The sequence below is a fragment of the Scardinius erythrophthalmus genome (assembly GCF_964197995.2).
Source record: "Scardinius erythrophthalmus genome assembly, chromosome: 2".
Lineage (NCBI taxonomy): Eukaryota > Metazoa > Chordata > Actinopteri > Cypriniformes > Leuciscidae > Scardinius > Scardinius erythrophthalmus.
In genome coordinates, this window is record NC_138222.1 from 49,148,963 (window position 1) to 49,168,603 (window position 19,641).

General features: G+C 40.8%; 1 protein-coding gene across 4 annotated transcripts in view; it reads right to left on the reverse strand.

Annotated features, from left to right (window-relative positions):
* Positions 1-5,006: 5,006 nt before the first annotated feature.
* Positions 5,007-19,641, reverse strand: part of clcn5b (chloride channel, voltage-sensitive 5b) — a 28,715-nt gene continuing 14,080 nt past the window's right edge. For all 4 annotated transcript variants that reach the window (XM_081358726.1, XM_081358727.1, XM_081358728.1 and 1 more), the window contains 7 exons: positions 19,217-19,423; positions 18,691-18,771; positions 15,444-15,998; positions 14,127-14,313; positions 13,414-13,812; positions 11,390-11,606; positions 5,007-8,137 (listed from right to left, as the gene is read on the reverse strand). In XM_081358726.1, the coding sequence (XP_081214852.1) occupies positions 8,047-8,137; positions 11,390-11,606; positions 13,414-13,812; positions 14,127-14,313; positions 15,444-15,998; positions 18,691-18,771; positions 19,217-19,423 (1,737 nt within the window). In that variant the 3' untranslated portion in view covers positions 5,007-8,046. The remainder of the gene's footprint in view (positions 8,138-11,389; positions 11,607-13,413; positions 13,813-14,126; positions 14,314-15,443; positions 15,999-18,690; positions 18,772-19,216; positions 19,424-19,641) is intronic.

Here is a 19,641-nt window from a genome sequence, read left to right on the forward strand (position 1 = left end):
CCCCAGCTCTCTGTTCTCGTAAGTCTTCAAGACAACCAGCTATGAGTCACCGTCATTCTCACTTCTGCTTGGGATCCCAATGTCACACAATCTCAAAAACAAAACACACTCAGAGGCCACACACACTTACACCATTTGACTAACGCAGCGTTGACCACACACCAGTCTATTCAGTTTTAGATGTGGCCACACACACACTGTCAGAAACACACACACTTAAGACAACCCGCCCTGAACACCCAGACTGCCCTTGTTTCTGCCTGCACAAATATACCCTCACTTCATCACACATTCCCCTTGCCAGCGCTCCCTAGCAATCCGTCACTCATATGTGTCATCGTTAAAGCTTTTCTGACATTCATTAAGACCACCAGGCATTCCTATTCACAAACCTAAGTTTGTCCTCCCCAATTCCTAGAATCCTCCAGAACACTCTGGAATGTCACAGAAATCGCATCCAGGCACTGTCCGAATCATTCAACATCTCAGCACACACACACAGGCCTCAATTGTCTCATTCATTTGTGCAGGGCCTGGAAGAGTAAACACAAATAAACAAATGGGACAGTTGGCACGAAGGGAGCAGCGGCGGAGCTGGAGATCAGCTGGATCATCTCTCTCCTGTGAGACCAAGAAGCTCCGCAATCATCCCTCAGGTCGATATTAGTATCCTCTCCTGTCTGAGGCAGAGAAAGTAGGCCAGTTTGTGATCACTTAGACATTAACAAGCTAGATCTCTAGACATGAGAATGAACCTCATTGGCTTTCTGAAGCTCAAACGTGCTGCGTAACACAAGAATGAACCTCATTGGTTCTAGCTGAAGCTCAAACGTGCTGTGTAACACGAGAATGAACCTCATTGGTTCTTGCTGAAGCTCAAATGTGCTGCGTAACACGAGAATGAACCTCATTGGTTCTTGCTGAAGCTCAAACGTGCTGTGTAACACGAGAATGAACCTCATTGGTTCTTGCTGAAGCTCAAATGTGCTGCGTAACACGAGAATGAACCTCATTGGTTCTTGCTGAAGCTCAAACGTGCTGTGTAACACGAGAATGAACCTCATTGGTTCTTGCTGAAGCTCAAACGTGCTGTGTAACACGAGAATGAACCTCATTGGTTCTTGCTGAAGCTCAAACGTGCTGCGTAACACGAGAATGAACCTCATTGGTTCTTGCTGAAGCTCAAACGTGCTGCGTAACACGAGAATGAACCTCATTGGTTCTTGCTGAAGCTCAAACGTGCTGCGTAACACGAGAATGAACCTCATTGGTTCTAGCTGAAGCTCAAACGTGCTGCGTAACACGAGAATGAACCTCATTAGTTCTTGCTGAAGCTCAAACGTGCTGTGTAACACGAGAATGAACCTCACTGGTTCTTACTGAAGCTCAAACGAGCTGCGTAACACGAGAATGAACCTCATTGGTTCTAGCTGAAGCTCAAACGTGCTGCGTAACACGAGAATGAACCTCATTGGTTCTTGCTGAAGCTCAAACGTGCTGTGTAACACGAGAATGAACCTCATTGGTTCTAGCTGAAGCTCAAACGTGCTGTGTAACACGAGAATGAACCTCATTGGTTCTTGCTGAAGCTCAAACGTGCTGTGTAACACGAGAATGAACCTCATTGGTTCTAGCTGAAGCTCAAACGTGCTGCGTAACACGAGAATGAACCTCATTGGTTCTTGCTGAAGCTCAAACGTGCTGTGTAACACGAGAATGAACCTCATTGGTTCTAGCTGAAGCTCAAACGTGCTGCGTAACACGAGAATGAACCTCATTGGTTCTTGCTGAAGCTCAAACGTGCTGCGTAACACGAGAATGAACCTCATTGGTTCTAGCTGAAGCTCAAACGTGCTGCGTAACACGAGAATGAACCTCATTGGTTCTAGCTGAAGCTCAAACGTGCTGCGTAACACGAGAATGAACCTCATTGGTTCTTGCTGAAGCTCAAACGTGCTGCGTAACACGAGAATGAACCTCATTGGTTCTTGCTGAAGCTCAAACGTGCTGCGTAACACGAGAATGAACCTCATTGGTTCTTGCTGAAGCTCAAACGTGCTGCGTAACACGAGAATGAACCTCATTGGTTCTTGCTGAAGCTCAAACGTGCTGCGTAACACGAGAATGAACCTCATTGGTTCTTGCTGAAGCTCAAACGTGCTGAGTAACACGAGAATGAACCTCATTGGTTCTTGCTGAAGCTCAAACGTGCTGCGTAACACGAGAATGAACCTCATTGGTTCTTGCTGAAGCTCAAACGTGCTGTGTAACACGAGAATGAACCTCATTGGTTCTTGCTGAAGCTCAAACGTGCTGTGTAACACGAGAATGAACCTCATTGGTTCTAGCTGAAGCTCAAACGTGCTGCGTAACACGAGAATGAACCTCATTGAATAGAATAGAATAGAATGAGGCATTTATATAGCGCTTTCATATGTACTACTGTACACCCAAAGCGCTTTACAATCATATCAGGGGTCTCTCCTCAACCACTACCAGTGTGCAGCATCCACTTGGATGATGCGACGGCAGCCACAGAACAACGGCGCGAGTGCGCTCACCACACACGAGCTATAGGTGGAGAGAGGAGAGAGAGTGATAGAGCCAATTCAATGTAAGGGGATTATTAGGAGGCCATGATTGGTAAGGGTCATTGTGTGGAATGTGGCCAGGACACCGGGGTTACACCCCTACTCTTTACGAGAAATGCCATGGGATTTTTAATGACCACAGAGAGTCAGGACCTCGGTTTTACATCTCATCCGAAGGACGGTTCTTGCTGAAGCTCAAACGTGCTGTGTAACAAGAATGAACCTCATTGGTTCTTGCTGAAGCTCAAATGTGCTGCGTAACACGAGAATGAACCTCATTGGTTCTCGCACATCAAGTGAACATGTTTGAGATTCTGTTTACCACAACTGATGTTTGAGTTGATTCATTCATCATTCATTCATTATATGTGAATAAAATGCCTAAACGCCTACATTTTTAAAACACTTTAAATCATTTAAAGTGTTTGGGCACATAAAGCATATAAAGTCTCTTCAGAAAATTTTGGACTAAACCGTTCAATTCATATTGGATTAGTTTTACAATCTCTTTATGAACGTTTTGAAGTGTCAAAGTGTCAGTTGCGTAACTGTCAATGGAGGGACAGAAAGCTCTCAGATTTCATCAAAAAGATCTTCATTTGTGTTCGAAGATGAACGGAGGTCTTACGGGTTTGGAACGACATGTGGGTGAGTAATGAATGACAGAATTTTTGGGTGAACTATCCCTTTAACAATTTAAAGCACAAATTCCACCAATTTGCCCTTGCCAATCATGGCCTCCTAATAATCCCCATCCACTGAATTGGCTCTATCACTCTCTCTCCTCTCTCCTCCTATAGCTGGTGTGTGGTGAGCGCACTGGCGCCGTTGTTCTGTGGCTGCCGTCGCATCATCCAAGTGGCAACACTGGTAGTGGTTGAGGAGAGATGCCCTGATATGATTGTAAAGGGCTTTGGGTGTACCGTAGTACATATGAAAGCACTATATAAATGCCTCATTCATTCAAATCACTGGTCAGGAAATAAGCAAAAATTGCACAAATACTGTAGATACAGTAACATACCTTTCCCAACTTGCAGACCGCTTTTTACAGGAGGAAGAGTCAGTGTTGTTCCTCGGTCCTCACAATGTTGATGGCTTCAAACAGTTCATGAATAGTTGAAAAATGTCTCCCAGTCAGTTTAAGTTTAAAGTGAGACCCAATATTCACTAGGGTTCAAATCTGGACTCCGACCAGGCCAAAACATGAGCCTGATGGACTTGTTCTTAAGGCACTTCTTTGTTGTCTTTGCAATTTGGGCAGGAAAATAACATTTGATCATTCCCCTTTAGATAACAACTTTTTATAGGAAGCAAGCCATTCTACTATATTCTCCTGTACTCCAAAGCATTAAATGGCTTTTCACAGTGAAGTAGCTCACCAATACCAGCAGCAAAAACACTCCCCACTCATGATAGCTCTTCCTTCATGCTTCACTGTAGTAGAGATGCATTTATTGTTATATTTCTCAGCAGATTTTCGAAGAAACCGCTCTGGAGCATCACCAAGCAACTAGTGTTTCATTGTGATTCATCACTCCACACACAGCTTCCCATTTTCAGCCAAAAACTTCCTTCTGTCTTTGAGGTTTTTCTGAGACAGCAATGGCTTTTTAAGTAGGGCATTTCCTTAAATTTCCTGACCAATAATTTGTGGTTAAGACAATTAAAAGCTTAATGTTTGTGCCATTTTGGACTCTCCCCTTTTTCTTTCTTTCTTTTCTTTTTTTTGCCCTGGAGTGTAATCAGTGTATTAGCGTAGACTTTTGGTCTTACATTATGAGATATAAAGCTGTAATTGTGTGATATAAAGTCACAGTTACCTTTTTATTTCTTTTATTCAGATGTGGAAACATGCTTCCATACATTACTCGTCTCAAAGCATGGCATAAGTAATGTTCTTCTAACGTTCTTCTAACGTCAAGTCCGTAAGTGATATTCGTCTCAGCAAACACTATCAATAAAGGAAAATGAACCTAAAAATGAAGATTTATAAGGGGGTGTTTCATTCAAAGATCCATGTAAAATTATCCTCTAAACTTAAAGTTGCCCTAGACGGATCATTTCACATTGTTGCTACTTCAAGAAGCATTTGTGCTTTTTCAAACGAAAAGACTCCTTGTAATAAAGCTACAAAATAATAGTTATTAAAATGTTGGCCTTCAAAAGATGTGAGAAGTGGAATCAAATAAGACTCGCCCCAAAATCCTGTGGTGTTTTAAGAGACCCTCAGCAATTTCCTTGAAATACCACATGAACCAGCGTGGGTCTGTTTCTACAGCCACCAGAGAAATTTGGGATTTTAGGTAATAAAAATGCTCATATTTCTGGAATTTTAATTACAGAAGTCTTTATGGAAGATAAACCAAAAATAAATAAATAATAATAATAATTGAGGCCACAAGCGATTCTTTACATAGCTGAAGTATAAACACATGCTCTTTGAGCTCCAGAATGAATGCAGTCTGCATGGAATGCATCATTCAGATTTATTCAACTGGACAAAAGTTCATTTAACAATATGATAGTTAAATCACAGTCACATACAAATACTGCAATAGAATTTTTGTTGTGCAAAATAAATACATATTAAAGTTAACATATCATCAATAAAAAGACAAATACATCATCTCGGAGGAGTGCTTTGGAATAAATCATGCATAATTATTTTCCTTCCAAACAATTTGGTAATAACCGTATTGCCTTTTTGGCGCGAAAAATCACAGGTTTCTTCGGATCTACATCGTAAACATGCTCACTGACGCCTGTAAAAGCAGTTTACTCAGGTTTAGCATTTGTCCTCTATTTGCGTAGAAAAAGGCAGACGCATTCTCAAGGAGACGCAAGCTAAACAGCTGTTTACTTGCTGCTTGTTTGCCTTCCTGACTTAGTTAAAGCCCACGTTCTGTAGATAAGAACATAGGAGGTTCTGTTTTACATTAGAACATTTCATTTGGTCCCGGTTTTGGCCCGGCTCCATTTGCACCAATCGAGTGTTGGGTTACAGCGCAAAGAGGCTAAGCACCCACCCGGATTGCAGGAATGAGTGGAAGTCCTTCGTGCCAAGTCTCTCCAATAACCCTTCGTGTGACACAGAGGGGACCTTTGTGAAACGATCCTTGCACTGACCAGTGAACACTGTTTAATTAACCTTTTCTCCTCTCCCTCCTCCCATATTCCCATGTTTTCCTAGGGAGGCAAAAAAGAAAGGCATAATCTCTCCTTCCAACACCCCTACAGTCCCCCACACAAACACACACACACACACACACACACACACACACACACCTTTTCTTTCACTAAGCAGAGCACAAGAATTTCTTTTTCCCTCCCGCTCTATTATAACATTGCAGAATCGCCCGTTGTTTAAAGACTGGACCGGAAATTGTCTTTCTAAGAGTGGAAGGCGGTCGGGGCTGCGTGACGGTGCTTGAGGGAAGCGGTCGGGGGACATCCTGGCGACCGGGAGCCCAGACGAGCAGGAGCGAATGGGAACAATAGCCCTCCACGACCTCCACGCCTCGAATCAAACTCCCGGGAATTACGGCTTGCAGGGAAAGAGAGCGTTTAGAACAGGCATGAAAAGAGTTGAATACCTTTAATAGGCCATAAAAATCTCAAATGCCAATGCAGGGGGGGGGGGGGGGAACATGTATTGAACTGGAGGGTGGAGTTTTTCAAATGCACCGAGACGAAAGTCGAGCGAGTATGCCAAGGAAGAGGACTATAGTATGAGTTTAGCCCTTTCGTGACAGGGAGGATCTCGTTATGTCATGATCAGATCCTCACAGCCAAACAAGGGAGGTGCCGAGAGATGCTTTGCTGAGGACGACAGCGTGGTTACATGGGAAAGAAAGTGAGGATGATGGACGGAGGAGTGGATTCACATCTCCAAAGACTGTATGTGAGGGTCCAGGTGCTCAATATGAGCATAAAGATGTTGGGGGAATGTAGAGTCCCGAAGGTAATGACATGAGAGAATGCCGCAACACACCCAGTGAGCAAACCGGGCCAACGGTCAATCAGATGGTGCACAATATCCAGAAGGTACAATCTATGAGATTGTGAGTGCCTCCTGGTGGTGCAGAGTGGGAATTGCAGCTTGGTTCATTTGGAGAGCTGAGTGGAAATTGGTTGTTTGGCAGCCACTACAAACATTTTGGAAAACTTAAGCCAATGGTAAGACTGAATAGCTTGTTGGGAGTAAGATAGAGGGCAAGAGAGACTGAAACAGAAAGACAGAGGAAGAATCAGGGCACTTCAACCCAATGTGAAGTATTGAAAGCATAGTTGAATTCTCATCATTTACTCACCCTTGTGTTGTTCCAAATCTGTACCACTTACTCTCTTCTGTGGGTCACAAAAGATGATAATTTGAAGAATGTTTGTGAAATTGAAGAGTTTTTATTGCCATTGTCTCATTGTATGGACAAAAAAAATCTCAAAATGTCATATGTTCCAGAAGAGAGTCATACAGGTATAGAATGTCACAAGGTTGAGTAAATGATGACAGAATTTGACATTTTTTGGGTAAACCATCCCTTTAGACAGGTTCTGTCATAAAATCAACATCTGCTTCTCTCCAGTTGAAGTCGAACGTACATTTAAACTTTAAAAGAGTGGCACATGATCTTCAAACCCTGTCGCAAAGTCTTCAGAGTAACTAATGGAGGAACAGCACTACTTTGGCCATTTTGTTAGTGTGTATAAGTGAGAGAGAATAAGGGTACCTTTTCAACATGATACACCAAATTTCACTGAATTTCTACAAAAGACAGCACATCTTCCCACAGGGATCATTCGACGCACGCAGGTTCAGACAAGACAAGCTCAACGCACGTTTCCCAGATCATTTCAGGAATGTTCTCACCCTTCTGAAGTTCCTTTCGAGGTCAGACGTCACTCCAGGGAATGAAAACCCTAATAAAAAATAGCTTAAACTACTGGTCTTGGCTGGTTAAGGTCTCAACTATTGGTCCGGTAAATGTCAAAACCAGCAACTCAGACCAGCCTAAAACTAACAACCATCTTAAGCTAGTTTAAGCTGCTTTTTTAGTAGAGTAAAGCACCATAAATTAATTAAAAGCTCGAAAAGGAGTCGCCCCAAATTTGAAAAGACATGTTGGCAGGAAAAGCATTTGGTCCACATACATTAAGTCCTAATGGCAACCATTCAGATCAGGACTGAAATGAGGTTCACAGGTGTGAGAACAGCATTTGTCAAATTAATGTCTCTGTAGCCTCCGGACAGGCTAAATGACAGCTCCTGCCTGAACAGGTCCAGTTCTGGAGCAGCAAAAAGCTGCCTTAGGCCAATCTCACACCACTCTACAATAGCAGTACCTCAGTGTCACACACAGTCCAACCACCACCATTATCAACAAACATCATCACCATCCTCACAGGATGATTCAGTGTGCGTGTGGGAGTGTGCAGGAGTGTGTCCTGAGAGTCTTCAGTTGAAGAGGATAGAATCCGGGTCTCTGTTGGCCATCTGCGCCATGTGTTTAAGAACATCTTTTTTAGTGATGATTCCCAGCATACGCCTAAAAGGGCGACAGAAAAGAGAGTCAGAAAAAAGGATTCTTGTTTTTAATTAACACAAATCACTGATCTGTCAAGTCAGAAAATTATTGAACAGATGGTCCTAGTTAGCATATGCATGAGAGAGACTGTTTGCATAAAATTTCAAGGCCATGTGTACTAGTGTGTGCATGTGTTTCAAGTCTACTCTCTTTTTATATGATGTAATTTCCTTTTATTGTTCTAGATAGACTTAGAGGGTGGATCATAGCGACTGAGAAAGACCAACAGCCACGTTGATCTACTCAACATCGGGAGCTGATTAACATACGCACACTTTAAAAGGCAAAACAACTGCAACTAGAATCAGCTTCAGCTGTTTTGAACAAACATGGCTCTTATAAGAAAGGACCTTTGTGGAAACAAAAGAACAGACACTCAATATGGCCTTTTATAAGACAAAAACATACGGATGAAAATGTCCCATCTCAGAGGTGCTGAGATCATTTTATTCAATCAGTGCTAAACTGGATATTTACAGTGTATTTCTTGGTTCAATTTAATTGCATAGCGCTATTCACAATGCATATTGTTTCAAAGCAGTTAGTGAGCGAAAGTGGTGAGGAAAAACTCCCCAAGATGTTTATGTAGTAGTGAACGCAAAAGAAATCTTGGGAGGAACAAAGACTCAGCAGGGGAAGCCCTCTTGCTTGGGTTGGCGTATATTTAAACAAAGTATATTTTAATAAACAGTCTAAACTGCAACGTGGAGACAACAGATCTGTTCCCAAACCTAGTGAGCTAACTTTTGACACTGCAAAACACAGCAAGGCAGCATTCAAACTGAGGCAGAACCTAATAAATGACTGATGTGAAATGCTCAACACCTCAGTGAGTCAACTCTCCCTTATTTGTATGATATTAGCATGTTGCTAAGATTACCTGTTTAAGCTAATCTAACCTATTTCCTATTATGACAAAGCTGCTCAAAAACGTATTTACAGAAACCAGGAGTGGTAGTATATTAAAATAATAACAATAGAAGTAATAAAAATAATAGGCTAATAATTCCATAATACCAGATGTTTCAATAACAATGTTTACAGAGTTTCCATTTTTTATTACCACTTAATTCAAATGACTTTTCTAGTCATTTGTGATAGTTTTTTTACTTGCAGCAATTTCTCAGAAATTTCGACCCAAACGCTTGATATAACTATAAAAATGTATTCATTCATTATACAAATTTCCATGATTATAAGATTTAAAAAATGTACATGACTTTTCCAGGTCTATAAATCACAATTCTTTCATATATCCAGGTTTTCCAAAACCATGGGGGCCCTCTTAAATAAAAATGAGTTGTTGAGAGAACAAATTAAAAAAGCTTATTAAAGCTTGCTTTGTCTTATTTCAAATAATTTGAACTAATCTTGAGGGCCCCTGGAAATGTGCTGAGGCCCTCTAGTGGGACACGGCCCCCTGGTTGAGAACCACTGACCTATATACTTTTCAGGATGTAATACAATTTAAGTATTAACATTATCAACATTTCTCTCAACTCTTGTCCAGCATTTTGAAAGGATTTTACAGCTTACCTCTTAAGGCATTCTAGGGTTGCCTTATCTGACTGTGATGCTCAGCGTTTGGCCAAATGTTAAATGTATCTTAGAATGTTGCATAGAGTTGCTGCCACAGATGTTGCCTTTAAATGTTAGGTAGCTCAAGCTCACTAGATTTTGGAACAGAGCTAATGTGCGACTTTAGGGTGAGATTAACATATTTCAATGTGACTTGCATTTATATAGTTGTAAATGAGTAGCCTGACTACGTCAGACTTCTTACTTCCGCTCAATTTCATTTCGCTTCTGTACTCAGTCTGAGACAGCGTAATAGCTTTCCGTTTTCCTCCGGCCTGAAAACAGCCGGGCCAATCAACGAACAGAGGGCGGGCTGAGAGCCGTGACGTAGACACTGATTGTACCGTGGATGCGTAGATTTTTACTTCACATAATCTGCAAAAGTCGCGCACAGCCATGTTCACTCCGGTATTTCGCTCGATGGTTTTGTTTTCGCATCATACATGTGTTTACAGTGGAAGTTAGATGCGGCTGAGCATGCGCATAACACACGCCATAACCAAACGTTATGTGATTGGCTTACGGGTAACCAATGATTTTAAACTTCAGACAAGCGCCCCCCGCGAGAAAGAAAACACTTCTCTATTATGCCATTCCAGACTCTGTCTACGAAGCAAAGCGAAGTAGCAGAGTTTGGTATTACCAGGCTAGTAAATGAGACATTAAAGGGTTAGTCCACCCAAAAATGAAAATTCTGTCAGTAATTACTCACCCTCATGTTGTTCCAACCGCGTAAGACCTTCGTTCATCTTCGGAACATAAATTAAGATATTTTTGATTAAATCTGAGAGTTGTCTCACTCCTCCATAGGCTGCTAGGTGACCGAAACTTGCTGGCCCAGAAAAGTTATTAAAGAGATCGTTAATATAGTCCAAGTGACTTCAGTGGCTCAATCTTAAGTTTATAAAGCGACGAGAATACTTTTTGTGCGCAAAAACAAACAAAAATAACGACTTTATTCCACTATTCATTTCCTTCTCTCTGGGCCTCTAGTTGGTTCACGTAGTGTTTTTGCGTAGCGCGTCTGTGTTACACGTCACCACGTAGGCTCACTATTGGCCGACGCCGGTCATGTGTGTGATGCGTGATGACGTGCAACACAGACGCGCAGCGCAAAAACACTACAAGGCCCAGAGAGAAGGAAATGAATAGTGGAATAAAGTCGTTATTTTTGTTTGTTTTTGCGCACAAAAAGTATTCTCGTCGCTTGATATACTTAAGATTGAGCCACTGGAGTCACTTGGACTATATTAACGATCACTTTAATAACTTTTCTGGGCCAGCAAGTTTCGGTCCCTCTGAAAGCCTATGGAGGAGTGAGACAACTCTCAGATTTAATCAAAAATATCTTAATTTGTGTTCCGAAGATGAACGAAGGTCTTACGCGGTTGGAACAACATGAGGGTGAGTAATTACTGACAGAATTTTCATTTTTGGGTGAACTAACCCTTTAACACTAAAATGCTGTTCATTTCAATTTGGTTCAGTTGAATCTAACTTGAGATGCCACAAAAAAAATGTATAGCCTCATTCTCCTTCTCATGGGAGAAAACAATTATCTGCTACACGCATATCTCATCGACTTCTTTTAACGGATCACACAGCTGTACACGTCACCCATTCCCACAGACTCACCCGTTCTGAGTGACGAGGCACTGCCGCAGGCCAAGTTTGCGGAAGATGTCCACCACGATTTCCATGGGTGTGTGCACAGTGACCGTGAAGGGGCTAAGATCCAAGATGCTGTGCAGTTTGACAGCAGGAGGAGTGTTGGGTGACACGGGCAGATCACATTCACTAAACAGGACGGCAGACACGCTGACCACACCTTCCTGATACCGACGTGCATTTTCTGAGATGATGGAGTGAAAGTTATGCAGGAAAAAGACAATAAACAAGAAAATTAGCTATAAACGCAACACTAATCTATCAGTTACAACAACTGCAAATTAGCAAAATGTCTGTTGCAGCCCACGGACCATCATACCGCACACAAGAACTGGCTGAAATCACTGCTTCCAATCTAATTGGCTGGCTGCTCTAAAATGTCTTGGAATAAGGGTACAAAGGTTTTTAATCAGTCAGACAAGAAACAAAGTTGCGCTTACAAGGCGCCAGGCTGACAAAATCTTTGTGCTATTAACTCTTTGACAGAGATTCAAGAGTTTGGTTTGGGACACTTAGTAGCAAGAAAATGAGATATCCTCAGGCACAACTTGATCTCCCAAAATTTCTGAAAAATATACAAAAACTGCTTTCAGACCGTGGTTGGTTGCGTCAGTCGGCTGGTTTTTCAAGACTCCTACAGTCATATATTTGTTTAATCTACCGTTCAAATGTTTGGGGTCGATTTTGTTAGATTTTTGAAAAGAAGTTTCTCTTTATGCTCAGCAAGGCTGCATTTATTTGATTAAAAGGTACAGTAAAAACAGCAATACTGTTAAATATCATTACAATTTAAAATGACTGTTTTCAATTTAAATTTATTTAAAAGGGATAGTTCACCCAAAAATCTAAATTCTGTAATTAATTACTCACCCTCATGTTGTTCCAAACCCGTAAGTCTTTTGTTCATCTTCAGAAAATAAATGAAGATCTTTTTGATGAAATCTGAGAGCTTTCTGTCCCTCTATTGACAGTTACGCAACTACCACTTTGACGCTTTAAAAAGAGATTATAAAATTAATCCATGTAAATTGAGCGGTTTAGTCCACATTTTCTGAAGAGACACGATCACTTTATATGATGAACAGATTAAATGTAGGCTTTTATTCACATTTGAACATTGATAAGTGAACATAAACAGAAGCCTAACCTTGATATGCGAGAACAAACCTCAATGGTTCTTGCTGAAGCTCAAACGTGCTAAGAATGATCCTCACTGGCACGTTTGTGCTGTGTAACAAGAATGAACCTCATTGGTTATTGCAGAAGCTCAAACGTGCTGCGTAACACGAGAATGAACCTCATTGGTTCTCGAACGTCAAGCGAACTTGTTTGAGCTTCCGTTGGTTTACCACAACTGATATGAGAGTAGATGAATTTTTATATGTGAATAAAAGCTTCAATTCAATCTGTTCATCACATAAAGCGATCGTGTCTATTCAGAAAATGTGGACTAAACCACTCAATTCACATGGATTAGTTTTACGATCTCTTTATGAACTGTTTGAAGCGTGGTAGTTGTCTAGCAGTCAATGGAGGGACAGAAAGATCTCAAATTTCATCAAAAAAGATCTTCATTTGTGTTACGAAGATGAACGAAAGTCTTACGGGTTTGGAACGACATGAGGGTGAGTAATTAATGACAGAATTTTAATTTTTGGGTGATCTATCCCTTTAAAACAATTTGTTCCTGTGATGTCAAAGCTGCATTTTCAGCATCATTCCTCCAGTCTTCAGTGTCACATGATCCTTCAGAAATCATTCTAATATGCTGATTTGGTGCTCAAGAAAATTTCTTATAATGATCAATGATGAAAACAGTTTTTGTAACAATGTAAAAAATCTTTACTGTCACTTTTGAACAATTTCATGCATCCTTGAGAATAAAAATATTACTGATCGCAAACTTTTGAACGGGACTATGTACAGTATATACATGTATATACAAATAAATAGTGTAAATATGTGGAGCACCGATAAAAACAAATACTCACCTAAAGATATGACCAGATCCCTCCTCAACACAAAGCCCACCAATCTCTGAGACTGACGTGAGATCACCACAGGAAAGCCACTGTAGGTGGTGTCTACGATGAGTCTCTCCACCTCCTCTACAGTCATTCCGCTCTGCGTCAGCACAGACAGCGGTGGGCCGCTCCGCCGTGGTCGCATCACATCCGTGGCAAGAGTCTTGTGGCGGAATTCCTCTTTGGCTTCCAGGAAGGGGTAACCGTTGAGACGGATGTGGGCCTCGTAGATGCCCTCACGACCCAGAGCGTCTGCGACCCATTTGCTGGTCATGGCAGCAGCCATGAGAGGCACAATGTACTCTAAACCTCCAGTCAACTCAAACATAATGACCACCAGAGAGACTGTCATACGGGTCACACCACCTAGAGTGGGAAATGAGAAGGGGAAAAAAATCCTTTTTAATACAGATATAAACCACTAACCACAAATATGAACAACAGTAATATTGAAGATTGCCTTGGCAAGCACCAATAATTAGGGTGTATAAAGGAAATAGTTCATTAAAAGTCAATGACTAAGCAAGGTCAAGCCATGCTCCTGAAAGCCAACATGAAATGCTTCTGTATGGAAGACTGCACAAGGCAATTAGGTTGTTACTGCAAAGTGAAAAATAAATCATCTGGAAAATGAATCTTAAGTAAATTTTTCACAGAGATGGAGCTAAATCACCCCTCACCCAGACAGGCTGCTGCGCCCACCATGGCGTACAGGCCTGGCGTGATGCAGTCCGCCCCAGGAGAGCACCAGCCTCTGAAAACATTCCAGTCATGGTGGTAGATGGCCAGCTGCTCCATGCCCACACCAAGAAGCCTGCCTGCTATAGCCCCCACCGCCATACTGGGGATGAACAGACCGGATGGCACCTAGAGAGGAACAAAGAGCAAGACAAAAGAAATGGATAAAGATGGCAGAACTTACATGTTATGCAAGCAGTGATCTGACAACTTCTTAAGAAGGTTTGAAGGTTTTATTGTGACTAGGGTTGAATCAATACCACATTTTTGGCTTTGTTATGACACCAGTACTTCGGAATCAATACCCTAGGTAACAAATCGCCTCAGGTGATTAATTTATATAGGCAATGTAACCAAGGAAAACTAAATAATGTGTAATTGTTGAGTCCAAATTTATTTAAAATCTTTATAAAAATCTCATTAAAATGTTGACATTTCTGACATAATAATTACTATTATTCATTAAATATTATTCATCTTGTAGTCATGTGACAAGAAAAACTTAAATTGTATGTAAATTTCTGATTTGAAGTGTGATTCTGAAGTGTTTGGCTATTATTATATTGTATAGATAATTTGGCCCTTTTTGGCCCGATTTTGCGGTTGAGGAATAAAACTGCAATTAACTCATGGAGGACATTTTTGTCTTTTTCAGGGTTTTTTTATTATTACTTTTATATATATATATATAAATTTTGCCTGTGTTAATGCCAACTGCATACATTTTGGCACAAGTGTGCATTTATATTGGAATTTTACTATTTCTCATTTACTTTAATAAATCTATTTTACACTAGGTATGTACACAAAATAGTTAGACTTAGGACCTTAAGGACAAAAATGTCCTGATTGAAACTGCAATTTTTTAATCCCAGGAACATTTAACTAAAATTATACAGTCTTTGTCTGTATTCCTGTTATCTGCTTCGGCATATTTTAGAGCCAATTGGATAAATTATGCAGCTATAATTGTGTGGGTGTGATTGTCAGAGTGTGCAATGGATGTACTAAAAAAATGTGTGTGTGCATTTGGGATCTAATGGAAAAAGTGTTGTACTGCACCCAAACAACATCTTAATGAAAGTTCTATTTTTTTTCTTTCTTTTTTTTAGATATCAACCTAAAAAATATCTATAGATGTATACACACACACACACACACAAAAAAAAAACATCCATGTACTCGTTAAGCAGTTTACTCTCAGAACTGAACTGAGACTAGAGTTTGTTTAGCAGTCAAAACACATCTAAGTCTGTTACCTTCATGCCAAATGTAGCCACAGTGATGAACATCTTAAAGACCAGTGCAAGAACAAGCAGCAACATGGCCGTATAGAGCTTTGGCCCCGCCGGGCGATTCGCCAGACCGTTAGTGACAGTAACATTAGCACTTCCTGTTCTGCTTCCACTGTAGTCGCAGATTCTCGACGAGTCCAGCAGACTACAGTCGTTGAACAGCTCGGAGATCAGTTGGCTGCCACTCATCCGACTGTACTCATTCGGGAACGCTAGCAAAGCTGTGATCAGGGTGACCAACAGAACCTCGAGGACAGGGTAGTGCCCAAGGCAGGTGTTCTTTCGGAGACGGCACCAGGCGATGTTAGCACGAATGAAGAAAGCCCCCCAAAGGCCACCAAAGATGCCCAGAAATATGAAAGGTATGAGTTCTAGAAAATGCCAGGGAGTGTGGAACTCCACATAGAAAAGGACCAGACGGCTGTTGCCGAAGGGGTTAATTGACCGAAGTGTGAACGCAGCAACCAGAGCAGCGAAGAACGAACGCCACAGAGTCTTCAGAGGGAAGTAGTAGCTGACCTGAAAAAGACAATGAGAGACATTTGTCACTGTCAGGTGTTAGAACAACATTCAGCAGATGTTTTCAACATACATAATAATACATTCTATGTTTGTATTTTATTTTCTTGAAGTCTACCAGGGGTGGGTTCTAGATTTGAATAGTTGCTTTTTGATTTGTATTTTTGTGTTTCTTGACTTTAAAAAAGAAAACTCAATAAACAGTTGTTAACAAAAAAACCATAGATAATAATAGACTTTTGGGGAGACAGTTGGGAGCAGACACCACAGTTATGGCATATATAGCTGCGCGCACATTGTGGTGGCAGAAAACAGTGGTAACAAGTGGAGGATAACGTGCAAAATCCAAGGAATAAGAGAAAAACGTTGTCTTGTGCCTCTGGATGTCAGAATCGGAATGCAAGTAAAGATAGTTTTCTTTTCTTTTTTATACTGTCGTCGAAGACGCCCTTTGAAGCCGGACGAGGACATTTATGGTTGCAAGCCATTAAAGGGTTACTTCAGGATTTAGCATTAAGCTTTGTATTAGTAGAAAACCTGTAGTATTTTCGAATTACCATGCTTTCCCCCCTCATATCCCCCTGAGAGGAGAGATTTATGTATTTTTTGTCTGGAAAAAATCCTCCGATGACGCAAAAATCGTCATTTTGCGTCATCGGAGGATTTTCTGTCCAGAGGCTAAAGACTACAGCCAGTAGATGGCGTTGTTCCGCATGTTTTCAGCCCGCCCATAGAGGGTGGGATCTCACTCACAGAATGTACACAGTATCAGCCGTCTTTCTTTGGAAGCTAAGCTAGCATGCTCTTGTTCTGTGGAGAAAGCTGAATAATAGGAGAAAGCTGAGTAAGTAGGGGTTACCATCTTCCTTTTCCCGGACTTGTCCGGCGGGCGAGACTGTTAAAAATGTCCGGGATTCGGCTTTTGCGTTCTGCGGTCGCCATTCATTGTTTACATGCACACCTCTCGTTTCAATCTAACTGAATTAATTCCGATCGGTGAATCTGACTGTAGTGTTTACATGAACGCTAAACAAGTGATTGGTTGGTTGATGTGCGTTTTAACATTGCTAAGAAAATTCCCGCTCCTCCGTGAGATATGCGAGACCCGGCGCGTCTCAGTAATGAAGCCACCGGCCTCGCGCCGTTCTCCCGCGGCCGTCAGCCTCGTCCTGCTCGCCACAGTAAACATGATGAATGGCGACTGTAGAACGCAAAAGCCGAATCCCGGACATTTTGGGTCTCTAAATCCCTGGCAAACTCATCACTTACTTAGGCTAGCCTTGTTGTTTTCAACTGTGCTCTCTAACCGGTAGGCGTGGCCTCCTAAGGCAGCGAAGCAAGTGCATTCTGGGAGTTGTTGTCTTTCATCCACATAAGCCAAAAATACATTTTCTGGCTTTTCTCAGTCTAGAAAGCTCCAAATTCAAAAATTTCTCCACATTTCTTCTACTTAAATGACCTATTTTAAATACACATTCATCTTCCCAGAGGTGAAGTATCCCTTTAAACGGACAGACTCGACTGATGAAACCTGCGATGATCAATCTACTATTAAAGCATTCATTTGATGTAAATAATAGGTCTACATAATACTCACATATGCAGTTCATTGGGGACATTAGCCGTACAGTTACAGCATAAAATAATATTCAAACCAATAACATTTAAACCTATAACATTTTTATCTCACAATTCTGACTTTTTTCTTGCAAGTTTAAATCCCAATTCGGAGGGGGAAAAAGATTTTTCTTCTCAGAACTGAGATATAAACATGGATTTGTGACAAAAAAAATATCTCAGAATTTTGATATAAACTCGAAATTACCCCTTTTTTAACCTATTATTATTTTATATAAACCTGTGGGCTCCACCCACAAAACACATCATTGCTGTTTTTAAACACCCAAATGGTCTATAAAAATGTTTCTTGAGCGTCAAATCATCATATTAGAATCATTTCTGAAAGATCATGTGATGCTGAAGACAATGGCTGCCAAAAATTCAGCTCTGCAATTTGAGGAATTATATATTTCAAAATGTACTGACAGAAAACATTTATTTTAAATTGTAATAATATTTCACAACATTACTGTTTTTGCTGCATTTTGAACAAATAAATGCAGCCTTGGTGAACATAAGAGACTTCTTACAAAAACATTTAAAAATCTTGTGTACATGTGAATCTGCTCTTTTTAGGATGTTTATCAGATATTTGTGTCAATAGCGTGACTTTGTTTTTTTCTCTCTTTCAAGAATGCATTAAAAATGTAATACATCCGGAGAGTCAAATGACAGGAATACATTTAAGATATGTCTATGTTTTAAATTACCTGAAATTTAAACTTTTTCTTCTCACAAAAATTGATTTTAACCATATAAATAACAGTGAAACAGTTTTATTTTATAGTATTATTAATTTCTGAAAATGTTTTGTTGACTAAATAAAATGATACCGCAATGATATATACGGAAACTGAATCACAGAGAAATCCCCTTTGAACACTCATTTTCATTTTCATAAAATGACCCCCTCAAAATAATCGCTGATCAGCCTGTCTGGGTTTATTTTGAGTTTATTTGGCTGACTATGTAATAACCCTTCCAAAAGGGAAAAAACGCATCAGAAACAGTACTATAAAAATAAACAAATCTCTTTGTTTATAGCAGGACTGCAGAAATATAAAGTGCTCACCTCCTCAAGACTGAAAAGCACCCCTCCAATAGGAGCACCGAACGCTACGGACACTCCCACTGCAGATGCTGCAGACAACACCTGATACACACACACACACACACACACACACACACACACACACACACACACACACACACACACATAATGAATATTTACTTCATTTACAATCCATTCCATTTCTATTCCCTAACTAAAATGCACGATAAAGAGCATATTCAACCTCCTAAATATATGAACAATGAATTATACAATTCAATTATATAATCCTGATCACATGATTCAGGAGGACAGCCTAGAAAAAGCCTCGTCTGTTCACGATTTCTATTACCTATTTGGCACTGGCAACTTCCAGCACATCAGTTAAAAGAGACCAAGCCAAGAGGTTTATATCAATGTATTACATTACAAGTTTTGGTCCAAGACACAAAATACTTTTCTGTCAGTCTATCCCACACTCCCCTCTCCTTTATCACTTCATCACTCCATTCCTCCTCTCCTCATCTCCCTCCCCAGTTCCTCTCACCTCTCGCCTCTTGGCCTCATTTCGACGGTATTTGGTGAAGAAATGGCATAGGATGTTTGCGCAGCAGCAGGCTACGTGAACCAGCGGACCCTCCTTCCCCAGACTGAGGCCGGAAGAGACGGCCAGCACCAGCGTGATGGTCTTTATGATCAAAGTCCACTTTCCCAGGTACCCACGGATTATGAAGCCACTCAGGATGGTTTTAATCTGCAAGAATTAGGGATGGGTTATCAAGGATACAAAATTATTCCCAAAAACTGGCCATTTTCCAGACCAAGAGTTGAGGAGCAAGTATAATTCACTTAAGCAGTTTTTCTTGGCATATGAACATGTCTTAATGGGTCTTTTAAAAACAGCCAATAAAACGGTCCTTAAATCTCCTCTGACAACTCCTCCACATGAATTTAAATCAGTATTACAACTGC